This window comes from Hordeum vulgare, chromosome 5H (assembly GCF_904849725.1).
Source record: "Hordeum vulgare subsp. vulgare chromosome 5H, MorexV3_pseudomolecules_assembly, whole genome shotgun sequence".
Lineage (NCBI taxonomy): Eukaryota > Viridiplantae > Streptophyta > Magnoliopsida > Poales > Poaceae > Hordeum > Hordeum vulgare.
In genome coordinates this window covers 574,977,983-574,993,079 of record NC_058522.1, presented here as the reverse complement: position 1 = coordinate 574,993,079, position 15,097 = coordinate 574,977,983, and the positions used below count along the sequence as shown (strand labels likewise).

Below are 15,097 nucleotides of genomic sequence, written 5' to 3'. Positions count from 1 at the left end.
GCATATTTCCAACAGTCTCCCACTTGCACTAGAGTCAATAATCTAGTTACATTGTGATGTATCGAACACCCATAGCATTATGGTGTTGATCATGTTTTGCTCAAGGAAGAGGTTTAGTCAACGGGTCTGCAACATTCAGATCCGTATGTACTTTACAAATCTCTATTACTCCACTCTGGACATGGTCCTGGATGGATTTGTAGCGGCGTTTGATGTGCTTGGTCTTTCGGTGAAACCTGGGCTCCTTGGCTATGGCAATGGCCCCAGTGTTATCACAGAAGAGTGTCATTGGACCCGACGTGCTTTGAATGGAACTAACACAAACTGATGTTGTTTTCAGCAGAATTGCTATGGTGTTGTTTTTGTGCAGAAATGAAAGTTCTCGGAACGTCCTGAAAATTTACGGAGAATATTTCTGGAAAATATGAAAAATACCTGCGCAAAGATCCACCGGAGGGGACGGGACAGTGGGCCACAAGCCTTGTAGCCGCGGCTACCAGGCTTGTGGGGCCCACGTGGCTCTGCCGCCCCCAATTCCAGCGCTATTTATTCCCTTTCGTCCCGAAAATAATAAGGAGAGAGGAGTTCATCGCGTTTTCTGATCCAGAGGCGCCGCCACATCCCGTTCTTGCCCTAGAGGGCAGATCTGGAGTCCGTTTTGGGCTCCGAATCAAGGAGATCGTCGCCATCGTCATCATCAACCTTCTTCCCTCTCCAATTCCATGAAGCTCTTCATAGTTCGTGAGTAATCTATTCGTAGGCTCGCTCGGCGGTGATGAGTAGGATGAGATCTATCATGTAATCGAGTTAGTTTTGACGGGGATTGATCCCTAGTATCCACTATGTTCTGAGATTGATGTTGCTACTACTTTGCCATGCTTAATGCTTGTCAGTAGGGCCCGAGTGCCATGATTTTAGATCTGAAATTATTATGTTGTCACCAATATATGTGTGTTTTAGATACGATCTTGCAAGTTGTAGTTACCTACTATGTGTTATGATCCGGCAACCCCGGAGTGATAATAACCGGAACCACTCCCGGTGATGACCATAGTTTGAGGAGTTCATGTGTTCACCAAGTGCTAATGCGTTGGTCCGGTTCTTTATTAAAAGGAGAACCTTAATATCCCGTATAATCCATTTGGACCCCGCTGCCACGGGAGGGATGGACAATAGATGTAGTGCAAGTTCTTTTCTCTAAGCACGTATGACTACACACAGAATGCATGCCTACATCACATTGACGAACGGGAGTTAGCCACATATCTCTCTGTGTCATAACTGTTGCATGATGAATGTCATCCAACAAATCACCGATCCATTGCCTACGAGTTTGTCCCACTGCCATTGTTACTTGCTTTGCTCTGCTGCTATTACTACTGTTGCTGCTACTGTTACTTGCTTTGTCCTGCTGCTGCTGCCACTACTGTTGCTACTACTGTTACTTGTTGTTGTTGTTACTTGCTACTGTTGTTACTCGTTACACTGCTACTACCTGCTACAACACTTTTCTGGCGCCATTGATACAACAGTTAGGAATAGTCTGCCTTGTCAACAGATCGTTTCTGGCACCGTTGCTATCATACTACCTTTGCTGCTTATTTCCTGCTTGCAGATACTAATCTTTCAGCTGTGGTTGAGCTGACAACTCAACTGCTAATACTGGAGAATATCCTTTCACTCCCATCGTGTCGAACCAACTAATTTGGGTTGAATACTCTACCCTCAAAAACTGCTGCGATCCCACACGCTGGTGGGCCATTGCAAGACAATTGCTAATTGTTGAGCAACTGGAAGCAGCTCTTTTCTGGCGCCGTTGCCGGGGACTGCTAGCAGCTCTTTACTGGCGCCGTTGCCGGGGAGGGATAGCTATATTCTCTGAGTCACTTGGGATTTATATCTGCTGATCACTATGAAGAATCAGAATGATCCAAGAACCAAAGTCTTGCCCTCAACTACAAGGGGAGGTAAGGAACTGCCATCTAGCTCTGCACTTGATTCACCGTCAGTTATGAGTAAGTTTGACAACACCTCCTGCTAGAAATCTTAATATGTCGCCTGTGCTAGATGATGCTGGAGATGCTACTGCTATTGATGATGCTTATGATGCTACTATGCCTGATACTGCTAGAGATGCTATGCCTGATACTGGTTTGCCTGATGATGCTAGAGATGCTATTTTGCCTGATGATGCTATGCTTGATACTGCTAGAGATGCTACTTTGCTTGATATGCCACTAGGGGTATTCCTTGATGCTCATATTGCTAGAGTTACTGCCAATCCTTGTGATGCTTCTGAAACTGCCGATACTATTGAGATAGAACCTGTTTTTTCTCCCGCTAGATCTAGCTCTCCTAGATATGAATTGCCTGATATACCTCAGGGTTATGTTATGGAGGGAGAGATAGCTGAGGATTTTCTTGCGTGTAAGGATGCCTATGACGCTGAGAAATTACTTCTCAAGTGGAAGGAAAAATCTCTAAAATCTAGGATGAAATACGACTCGAAGTTTGCCACTTCACCTATCTTTATCACCGATGAGGATTATGAATTCTCTGTCGACCCTGAGATAATCTCTCTAGTTGAATCTGATCCTTTCCACGGTTATGAGTCTGAGACGGTTGTAGCCCATCTTACCAAACTACACGATATAGCCACCCTTTTCACTAGTGAGGAGAAGATCCGCTACTACTATATCCTTAAGCTATTTCCTTTCTCTCTAAAGGATGACGCTAAAGCATGGTTCACTTCTCTTGCTCCTGGATGTGTGAGTAGTCCCCAGGATATGGTCTATTACTACTGTGAGAAATATTTCCCTGCCCGTAAGAAGCAAGCTGCCTTGCAGGAAATATACAACTTTGCTCAACTCAAAGAAGAGAGTCTCCCACAAGCTTGGGGGAGGCTCATCTAGCTACAGAATGCTTTGCCTGATCACCCTCTTAAGAAGAACGAGATACTTGATATCATCTATAACGGACTTACCAATGCTTCTAGAGACCACCTAGATAGTTGTGCCGGTTGTGTTTTTAGGGGACGAACTGTAGAACAAGCTGAGATCCTGTTGAATAACATCTTGATCAACGATAATGCTTGGACTATTCCCGAACCACCTCCTAAGCCAATGATAGGTCCATTTTGTATCATGCTTTCATGTTGGTATTTATCGCTTTTTGGGCTGTTATATTACCTTGTGGTACCATACTTATGCCTTTTCTCTCTTATTTTGCAAGGTTTATTTGAAGAGGGAGAATACCGACAGCTGGAATTCTGGACTGGAAAAGGAGCAAGTCTGAGTCCTCTATTCTGCACAACTCCAAATGCCCTGAAAATCAACGTGGATTTTTTTGGGAATATAAAAAAATACTGGGTGAAAGAAGTACCAGAGGGGAGCTACCTGGGCCCCACAAGCCTGGTAGCCGCCACCCCCTGGTGGCGGTTATAGGGCTTGTGGGCACCCTGACGGCCCACTGGCCCCCCTCTTTTGCTATATGAAGGGTTTCGTTCCAGAAAAAAATCAAGGATGAGCTTTTTGGTGGATTCTCCGCCGCCACGAGGCGGAACTTGAGAAGATCCAATCTAGAGCTCCGGCAGGACGATCCTGCCGGGGAAACTTCCCTCCCGGAGGGGGAAATCGTCGCCATCGTCATCACCAACACTCCTCTCACCGGAGGGGAGTCATCTCCATCAACATCTTCATCAGCACCATCTCCTCTCCAAGCCCTAGTTCATCTCTTGTAACCAATCTCCGTCTCGCAACTCCGATTGGCACTTGTAAGGTTGCTAGTAGTGTTGATTACTCTTCGTAGTTGATGCTAGTTGGATTACTTGGTGGAAGAGTTTATGTTCAGATCCTTGATGCTACTCATTACACCTCTGATCATGATTATGATTATGCTTTGTGAGTAGTTACTTTTGTTCCTGAGGACATGAGATAAGTCATGCTGATAATAGTCATGTTAATTTGGTATTCGTTCGGTATTTTGATATGCTGTATGTTGTGTTTTCCTCTAGTGGTGTTATGTGAACGTCGACTACATAACACTTCACCATGTTTGGGCCTAGAGGAAGGCATTGGGGAGTAGTAAGTAGATGATGGGTTGCTAGAGTGAAAGAAGCTTAAACCCTAGTCTATGCGTTGCTTCGTAAGGGGCTGATTTGGATCCACTAGTTTAATGCTATGGTTAGACGTTGTCTTAATTCTTCTTTCGTAGTTGCGAATGCTTGCGAGATGGGTTAATCATAAGTCGGATGCTTGTCCAAGTAAGGGCAGTACCCAAGCGCCGGTCCACCCACATATCAAACTATCAAAGTAACGAACGCGAATCACATGAACATGATGAAACTAGCATGACAGAAATTCCCGTGTGTCCTCGGGAGCGTTTTTCCTCCTATAAGACTTTGTTCAGGCTTGTCCCTTGCTACAAAAGGGATTGGGCCACTTTGCTGCACCGTTGCTACTACTTGTTACTTGTAACTTTTCACTTGCTACGTTTCACCTTGCTACACCATCACTTGTTACCTCTACTTTCAGTGCTTGCAGTTATTACCTTGCTGAAAACTGTTTATCAGAGCCTTCTGCTCCTCGTTGGGTTCGACACTCTTACTTATCGAAAGGACTACGATTGATCCCCTATACTTGTGGGTCATCAGCCAACTCCTAAGAAAAGAGGTATTCTATTCCTCAGCCCCGAAGATATGCAAGGAGCCAAGAAATCTATGCAAGAGAAAGGCATTAGATCTGAAGAAGTCAAAAATCTACCGCCTATCGAAGAGATCCATGGTCTCGATAACCCGATACAAGTAGTAGAGGTGAATTCTCTGCGTAGATTCAATGAGAGTGATATTCCTTTTGACAAACCTACTAACCTATGCTTTGATGAATTTGACAACTTTGTTGCCAAACAACAGAGTTTCAATGATTATGTTAGCGAACAATTGGAACAAAGTACTCGTATGCTTAGTCATTTAAGTGCTTGTGTAGACAGAAATGTCAATGATTTGAAGCTTCTGAGTAAACATGCCTCTATGATTACTACTCAGGTAGAACAAGTACTTAAAACTCAGAATGACTTGCTCAATGAATTAAATGACAACTCTGTCAGAGTCATTACTAGAGGAGGCAAAATGACTCAGGAACCTTTGTATCCTGAAGGCCATCCTAAGAGAATGGATCAAGATTCTCAAGGAATTAATGCTGATACACCCAGTCATCCTAAGAATAAGAAGAAGGATGATAGAAACCTACATGCCAGTTCACCAAATACAGTCACACCTGAAGAACCAAATGATATTTCCGCGTCTTATGTAGAAACACAATATGGTGATGAAAATGAACCTCGTGACAATATGGACATCAATGTTCATAATAATGCTCAACCTAGCAATGATAAGGATGTGGAGATTGAACCTACGGTTAATCCTGATAACCCACAACCTAAGAGATACGATAAGAATGACTTCACTGCTAGGAAGCATGGTAAAGAAAGGGAGCCATGGGTTCAAAGACCCATGCCCTTTCATCCTAAGCCATCCAAGAAAAAGGATGATGAGGATTTTGAGCGCTTTATTGAAATGTTGAGACCCGTATTTCTGCACATGCGGTTAATTGATATGCTCAAAATGTCTCCATATGCCAAGTACATGAAAGATATCGTGACTAATAAACGAAAGATACCAGATCTTGAGATCTTCACCATGCTTGCCAATTACACTTTCAAAGGTGGAACTCCTAAGAAACTTGGTGATCCCGGAGTGCCCACTATACTTTGCTCCATTAAAGGAAACTACGTAAGAAATGCCTTATGTGACCTTGGAGCCGGTGTTAGTGTTATGCCTCTCTCTCTTTATCGTAGACTTGAACTGGATAAGTTGACACCCACTGAAATTTCTCTGCAAATGGCCGACAAATCAACTGCTTTCCCTGTCGGCATTTGCGAGGATGTGCCTGTTGTGGTTGCTAACGTTACTATCTTAACGGACTTTGTTATCCTGGATATTCCTGAGGATGATGTCATGGCGATCATTCTTGGAAGACCATTCTTAAACACCGCAAGGGCAGTTATAGATTGCAGCAAAGGCAATGTCACCTTCCGTGTCAACGGTAATGTGCATACAGTGCACTTTCCGAAGAAAAGATATCAAGTACATTGCATCAATGCTATCGAAAAAATATCATCGATTCTTATTGGGAGCTTTGAATGCCCTATTCCTCGTGTTAAGATGAAGTATGATTTGCTTGTTGGGGAAAATCATATCCCCATTGAGGCGACTTAGTGGCTATTCGACAATTCTCCGTTTCCTTTTGCGATTTGAAAAAGTTTTGTTGAGGGGATTTGATCAACCCCATTGACGGATTTCTTTCGATGACCATCAAATGGATGAATCAAGGAGTCACATACCTCTGTTTTAAGCTTTCACTTTCTGTTGCTTAGAAGAAAAATGATAGATTTAGTTTAGTTTTTCTTGTTTTCTGTTTTAGCGTCCCGGAGAAAAGTACCCCGAAAATAAAAGTTCTCCGATGGTCCTGAAAATAAAATATGATTTTTTCTAGATTTTTTGAAAAATACTAGGACTGAGAGCTGGCCTGGGGGCCACACCAGTGGGCCACAAGCCCTGTAGCCGCGACCTCCCCCTGGCCGTGGCTACCAAGCTTGTGGGTCCCACAGGGACCCCCTCCACTCATTCCAGCTCCCATCCTCTTCTTCTACCTCCAGAAAAAATTGTTTCGTAGCTCAAACCCGTGTTCTTGCTCATTTGGCCGTGATTTTTGATCTCCTTGCTCAAAGCAGCATTCTCCGAACCATTTTGGGGAAATCACTCCTTGGTAAGTGACTTCTCCATTGGTCCAATTAGTTTCTACTCTAGTGCTTTATCCTTCGTGTATTCTTGCTACCTTGGTGACCCTGTTCTTGAGCTTGAAATGTTGATTTTAGCTGGTCCCAAGTAGTTTTAGCACGTGATACGGTCTCTAGGAACTTGTAGGAGTAGTTGCTACGAGTTGGGTTAATCCTTACTCACTTTTCTTTCGAAGTCTCTAAAAATTTCAGAATTTTTCAGAGTTAGAAAAAGGGAAAAGATGAGGAGGTTCTTGAGAGGCTCTTCAAGCCGTAACTCCAAGGAGTATGAGAAGAACTACCCCAAGTACATGGTTCCTCGAGTCACAGAAGTTCGAGCGTGCGAGTGGCCAAGTGATGAATTTTTGCGCGCCGCTGGGCTTTATGAAGACTTTTATTACTTGGTGGAGAACGCAGGTCTTACCGCGTTCGTTGAAGATAAGTGCCCACAATACCTTCTCCTCACCAATATTTTCGTTCCAAGCTTCAACTTTTATTCGAGGAAGAATCCTATAGTATTTAGTTAGGGTACTCGTGAGACTATTACTTTGCCTGCTCCTTCTTTGTTCAATCTTCATGCATGGAGGTACACTATTATGCCCTCGGACATCTACGCATATTGGGGCTTGGCCCAACCACAGGTGCCCGTGCCCGAGCCGCCAGTCGAGTACCAGACGCCAGTTTATCAGTGGGAGCCAGAGGAGCTCACACAGCAGTGGCATCCACAGTCCGCTCCGGAGTATCCCGAAGCTGGTTATTTCCCTCCTTGGGAGTAGACCAAGCTAGGCCAAAAGCCTAAGCTTGGGGGAGTACGTGTTTGCACCAACTTTACATTCATGTTTATGCTTTCACTTTGTTAGTCGGTGTTTACACTTTGCCAGTGTATTATCCATGCTAGTTTATTCTCGTTTTCTTGCTTTCTTGTTTTGTGTCCTTTTGAGAAAACCCCAAAAGATTTTCCTTTCTTCTTTTGCTTGTTGGGAGCTTTCTCGTGTAAATGGTTTTCTTTTTCTTTGAGTCGAGGTAGAAGACCATGGTTACAATGTTTAGTGGCTCTCGCATGCATAATTGTTCAGTTGTTAAAGAGCCATATTACTTTGTCTTCTCCTTTGTGTTTGCCTGCAGATTCAGCTTAGTCCAATGCACGAGCACTCTTATTATTGTTCACATCGTTCGGTCGTGCAAGTGAAAGGCAATAATGATGATATATGATGAAGTGACCGAGACTGGAAAAGCTGGTATGAACTTTATCTATTTTGTTTTTGTAAATATGACTAGCTTGTCGTCCCAGATTCAGCTTTGTTGAGAGAGAATCATGTTTGCAATGACAACTTAGAGATCACAGTTTCTGATGCCATGCTTAATTAGCTAGGAGCTCATAATGGTTTGTCTTGAATGCCAACATAGATTTTGAGATGACTATGATGTAGTATGATAGGATGGTATTCTCCTTGGAATGATTCAAGTGGTTTGACTTGGCGCATGTTCATGCATGTAGTTGAAACAAAATCAACATAGCCTCTATGATGTTCGTGTTCATGGTGATTTATATCCTGCTCATGCTTGCACTCAATGTTAGTCAAACTCATTGCATCTTGATGACTGTTGTCGCTCTCTAGTTGGTCGCTTCCTAGTCTTTTGCTAGCCTTCACTTGTACTAAGCGGAATACTGCTTGTGCATTCACTTCCATAAACCCAAAAGTTTTTCCATGAGAGTCCATCATACCTACCTATTTGCGGTATCTACCTGTCGTTCCAAGTAAATTTGCATGTGCCATTCTGTAAACCTTCAAGAAATAATCTGTTTTGCATGCCCGAACCGCTCATGTGGTGACAAGGGGCTATTGGTATCTTCCATGTTAGGCGTGTTATCCTCGACATGTGTTTATTCACTGTCATTCACGAGAAAGGGGCCAGTAATTGGAATGTACAGTTCCACGCTTAAATCAAAAACATAACTGTAAAACAAGACTCCCCCTGGATTGATGTTAGTATGGACGGTACCCGAGGATTCGGCTAGCCGTGGAGTGTGATTGATTGGTGGTGGGGGAGTTAAAACTTCACTTTTCTATTTGGGAACCGCCTATAGCATGAGTATCATGGAAGATACTGAGAACTCTTGGTCATTGCGTTGACAATGAAAGCATGCCACCCAAAATTATTATCTCTGTTTTCAAAGCTTGAGCTCTGGCACCTCTGCAAATCAATGCTTCCCTCTGTGAAGGGCCTGTCTATTTATTTTCCTGTTGAGTCATCCTCTTCTTATATAAGCACCAATTATAGGGCACCTCTGTCATTTTTATGCTTTGCTTTTGATTGATATTGAGTATGACTATGACTGGATCTTCGTTGCTATGAATTACAATGTTTGGTCAGCCCTTGATCTTTGAAAGTGCTCTGCATTTATGTTTTGCGGTCTCAGAAAGAGCTAGCGAGATACCACCTATTCATATTGCTTCATGCTTGTTTTGATTGAATTGTTGGTATCTGAAACTCATTATTATTTGCTCGCTAGCTGATTATGCCATTGATATTAGTTTATCGTGAGACCTATGTGTCACTTGCTTATGTGGTTAACTTGTGATCTTGCTGAAATTCTGGTTATGAGTTAGACATAGTTGCAACAACAAGATCATACAGAGTTTGTCAAAGTTTTTCTTTCTCTTTCAGTTTGTCAACTGAGTTGCTTGAGGAAAATCAAGGTTTTAAGCTTGGGGGAGTTGATACGTCTCCATCGTATCTACTTTTCCAAACTCTTTTGCCCTTGTTTTGGACTCTAATTTGCATCATTTGAATGGAACTAACCCGGACTGATGCTGTTTTCAGCAGAATTGCCATGGTGTTGTTTTTGTGCAGAAATGAAAGTTCTTGGAACGTCCTGAAAATTTACGGAGAATATTTCTGGAAAATATGAAAAATAACTGCGCAAAGATCCACCGGAGGGGACGGGCCAGTGGGCCACAAGCCCTGTAGCCGCGACCTCCCCCCTGGCCGCGGCTACCGGGTTTGTGGGGCCCACGTGGCTCTGCCCCCCCCCAATTCCAGCTCTATTTATTCCCTTTCGTCCCGAAAAAAATAAGGAGAGAGGAGTTCATCGCGTTTTCCGATCCAGAGGCGCCGCCACATCCCGTTCTTGCCCTGGAGGGCAGATCTGGAGTCCGTTTTGGGCTCCGGATCAAGGAGATCGTCACCATCGTCATCATCAACCTTCTTCCCTCTCCAATTCCATGAAGCTCTTCATCGTTCGTGAGTAATCTATTCGTAGGCTCGCTGGGCGGTGATGAGTAGGATGAGATCTATCATGTAATCGAGTTAGTTTTGACGGGGATTGATCCCTAGTATCCACTATGTTCTGAGATTGATGTTGCTACTACTTTGCCATGCTTAATGCTTGTCACTAGGGCCCAAGTGCCATGATTTCAGATCTGAAATTATTATGTTGTCACCAATATATGTGTGTTTTAGATCCGATCTTGCAAGTTGTAGTTACCTACTATGTGTTATGATCCGGCAACCACGGAGTGACAATAACCAGAACCACTCCCGGTGATGACCATAGTTTGAGGAGTTCATGTGTTCACCAAGTGCTAATGCGTTGGTCCAGTTCTTTATTAAAAGGAGAACCTTAATATCCCGTAGTATCCATTTGGACCCCGCTGCCACGGGAGGGATGTACAATAGATGTCATGCAAGTTCTTTTCCCTAAGCACGTATGACTACACACGAAATGCATGCCTACATCACATTGACGAATGGGAGCTAGCCACATATCTCTCCGTGTTATAACTGTTGCATGATGAATGTCATCCAACAAATCACCAATCCTTTGCCTATGAGTTTGTCCCACTGCCATTGTTACTTGCTTTGCTCTGCTGCTGTTACTACTGTTGCTGCTACTGTTACTTGCTGCTACTGTTACTTGCTTTGTCCTGCTGCTACTGTTACTTGCTTTGTCCTGCTGCTGCTGCCACTACTGTTGCTACTACTGTTACTTGCTGTTGCTGTTACTTGCTACTGCTGCTACTTGCTACTGCTGTCACTACTACTGTTCCTCGCCACTTTTGTTACTCGTTACACTGCTACTACCTGCTACAATACTTTTCTGGCGCCATTGATACACCAGTTAGGAATAGTCTGCCGTGTCAACAGATCGTTTCTGGCACCGTTACTATCATACTACCTTTGCTGCTTATTTCCTTCTTGGAGATACTAATCTTTCTGGTGTGGTTGAGCTGACAACTGAACTGCTAATACTGGAGAATATCCTTTCACTCCCATCGTGTCGAACCAACAAATTTGGGTTGAATACTCTACCCTCGAAAACTGCCGCGATCCCACACGCTGGTGGGCCATTGCAAGATAATTGCTAATTGTTGAGCAACTGGAAGCAACTCTTTTCTGGCGCCGTTGCCGGGGACTGCTAGCAATGAGCTCCTTCATCCAAATTCCTTCATGAGCCGCTTCTGAAGCAGCTATGTACTCCGCTTCACATGTAGATGCTGCCACGACTTCTTGCTTGCTGCTGCACCAGCTAACTGCCCCACCATTCAAAACATACAATTATCCGGTCTGTGACTTAGAGTCATCCGGATCTGTGTCGAAGCTAGCATCAACGTAACCCATTACGACGAGCTCTTTGTCACCTCCATAAACGAGAAACATCTCCTTAGTCCTCTTCAGGTACTTAAGGATATTCTTGACCGATGTCCAGTGTTCCATACCGGGATCACTTTGGTACCTCCCTACAAAACTTATGGCAAGGTTTATATCAGGTCTGATACACAACATGGCATACATTACAGAGCCTACGGCTAAAGCGTAGGGGACAATACTCATCTTCTCTCTATCTGCTGCCGTGGTCGGTGACTCTGTCTTACTCAATCTCATACCTTGCAAAACTGGCAAGAACCCTTTCTTTGAGTTTTCCATATTGAACTTCTTCAATATCTTGTCAAGGTATGTACTTTGTGAAAGACCTATGAGGCGCCTCGATCTATCTCTATAGATCTTGATTCCTAATATGAATGCAGCTTCTCCAAGGTCCTTCATTGAAAAACTCTTGTTCAAATAGGCCTTTATGCTCTCCAACATCTCTATATTATTCCCCATCAATAATATGTCATCCACATACAGTATGAGGAAAGCTACAGAGCTCCCACTCACTTTCTTGTACAGACAGGCTTCTCCATAAACCTGTATGAACCCAAACGCTTTAATCACCTCATTAAAGCAAATGTTCCAACTCCGAGATGCTTGCACCAGCGCATAGATGGAGAGCTGGAGCTTGCACACTTTTTTAGCACCCTTAGGGTCGACAAAACCTTCTGGTTGCATCATATACAACTCTTCCTTAAGATTCCCGTTAAGGAACGCTGTTTTGACGTCCATTTGCCAAATTTCATATTCATAAAAGGCGGCAATTGCTAACATGATTCGGACTGACTTCAGCTTCGCTACGGGAGAGAAAGTATCTTCATAGTCAACTCCTTGAATTTGTCAAAAACCCTTTGCGACAAGTTGAGCTTTATAAACGGTCACATTACCGTTTGCATCAGTCTTCTTCTTGAAGATCCATTTATTTTCTATGGCTCACCGGTCATCGGGCAAGTCCACCAAAGTCCTTACTTTGTTCTCATACATGGATCATATCTCGGATTTCATAGCCTCAAGCCATTTGTTGGAATCCGGGCCCGCCATTGCTTCTTCACAGTTCGAAGGTTCACCGTTGTCTGACAACATGATTTCCATCACAGGGTTGCTGTACCACTCTTGTGCGGAGCGTGCCCTTGTGGACCTTCGCGGTTTAGTAGTAACTTGATCCGAAGTTTCATGATCATTATCATTAACTTCCCCTTCTGTTGGTGTAGGCGCCACAGGAACAATTTCCCGCGCTGTGCTACTTTCCGGTTCGAGAGGGGGTGTAATTACCTCATCAAGTTCTACTTTCCTCCCACTTACTTCTTTCGAGAGAAACTCTTTCTCTAGAAAGGATCCGTTCTTGGCAACAAAGGTTTTACCTTCGGATCTAAGATAGAAGGTATACCCAATAGTTTCCTTAGGGTATCCTATGAATACGCATTTCTCCGCTTTGGGTTCGAGCTTCTCTGGTTGAAGTTTCTTCACATAAGCATCGCAGCCCCAAACTTTAAGAAACGACAACTTAGGTTTCTTGCAAACCATAGTTCATACGGTGTCGTCTCAACGGATTTAGACGGTGCCCTATTTAAAGTGAATGCTGCAGTTTCTAATGCGTATCCCCAAAATGATAGCGGTAAGTCGGTAAGAGACATCATAGATCGTACCATATCTAATAAAGTGCGATTACGACGTTCAGATACTCCGTTGCATTGCGGTGTGCCAGGCGGCGTCAGTTGTGAAACGATTCCACACTTCCTTAGGTGTGTGCCAAACTCGTGACTCAAATATTCTCCTCCACGACCAGATCGTAGACACTTAATTTTTCTGTCACGTTGATTCTCAACCACACTCTGAAATTCCTTGAACTTTTCAAACGTCTCAGATTTGTGCTTCATCAAGTAGATATACCCATACCTACTCAAATCATCGGTGAGAGTGATAACATAACGACAACTACCGCGAGCTTCAACGTTCATTGGACCACACACATCAGTATGTATTATTTCCAATAAGTCGGTCGCTCTCTCCATTATTCCTGAGAATAGAGACTTAGTCATCTTGCCCAAGAGGCACGGTTCACATGTGTCAAATGATTCAAAGTCAAGAGACTCTAATAGTCCATCACTATGGAGCTTCTTCATGCGCTTAACACCGATATGACCAAGGCGGCAGTGCCACAAGTATGTGGGACTATCATTATTGACTTTACATCTTTTGGTACTAACACTATGAATATGTGTAACATCACGATCGAGATTCATCAAGAATAAACCATTCACCAGCGGAGCATGACCATAAAACATATCAATCATATAAATAGAACAACCATTATTCTCTGACTTAAATGAGTATCCGTCTCGCATTAAGCAAGATCCTGATACAATATTCATGCTCAAAGCTGGTACTAAATAACAATTATTAAGGTTTAAAACTAATCCCGACGGGAGATGTAGAGGTAGCGTGCCGACGGCGATCACATCGACCTTGGAGCCATTCCCGATGCGCATTGTCACCTCGTCCTTGGCGAGTCTCCGCTTATTCCGCAGTTCCTGCTTTGAGTTGCAAATGTGAGCAACAACACCGGTATCAAATACCCAGGAGCTACTACGAGCGCTGGTAAGGTACACATCAATAACATGTATATCACATATACCTTTAACGCTGCCGGCTTTCTTGTCCGCTAAGTACTTGGGGCAGTTCCGCTTCGAGTGACCTTTTCCCTTGCAATAGAAGCACTCAGTCTCAGGCTTGGGTCCATTCTTTTTATTCTTCCCGGAATTTGGCTTACCGGGTGCGGCAATGGCTTTGCCGTCTTTCTTGAAGTTCTTCTTACACTTGCCCTTCTTGAAACTGGTGGTCTTGTTGACCATCAACACTTGATGCTCTTTCTTGATTTCTGCTTCTACAGACTTGAGCATCGAGTACAACTCGTGGAATGGTCTTCTCCATCCCTTGCATGTTGTAGTTCAGCACAAAACCTTTGTAGCTTGGTGGGAGAGACTAGAGGATGCTGTCAATTATAGCATCATCCGGAAGTTTGACTCCAAGTGAAGTCAGGCGACCGTGTAACCGAGACATTTTGAGTATGTGCTCACTGACATAACTGTTCTCCTCCATCTTACAGCTCCATGTGAACTTGTCAGAGACTTCATATCTCTCGACACGGGCATGAGCTTGAAAAATTAGTTTCAGCTCTTGGAACATCTCATATGCATCGTGTTGCTCAAAACGCCTTTGGAACCCCGTTTCCAAACTGTATAACATGCCACACCTAACCAGAGAGTAGTCATCACTCCGCGTTTGCGAGACGTTCAAAATGTCCTGGGCTGCTGCGGGAGCGGGAGGGTCACCTAGCGGCGCATCAAGGACATAAGCCTTTTTAGCTGCTTCAAGGATGAGCTTCAAGTTGCGAACCCAGTCCGCATAGTTGCTACCATCATCTTTCAGCTTGTTTTTCTCTAGGAATGCGTTGAAATTGAGGTTGACGTTGGCCATCTACAATATTTATAAAGACAACTTTTAGACTAAGTTCATGACAATTAAGTTCATTTAATCAAATTAAGTATGAACTCCCACTTAAATCGACATCCCTCTAGTCATCTAAGTGATACATGATCCATGTTGA

At 43.7% G+C, this 15,097-nt stretch overlaps 1 protein-coding gene across 1 annotated transcript in view; it reads left to right on the top strand.

The window, feature by feature from the left end:
• Positions 1–15,097, top strand: part of LOC123397381 (ubiquitin-60S ribosomal protein L40-like) — a 72,808-nt gene that overhangs the window by 24,438 nt on the left and 33,273 nt on the right. The window contains exon 4 of the mRNA XM_045091947.1: positions 11,639–11,652. Coding sequence (XP_044947882.1) covers positions 11,639–11,652 — 14 coding nt within the window. The remainder of the gene's footprint in view (positions 1–11,638; positions 11,653–15,097) is intronic.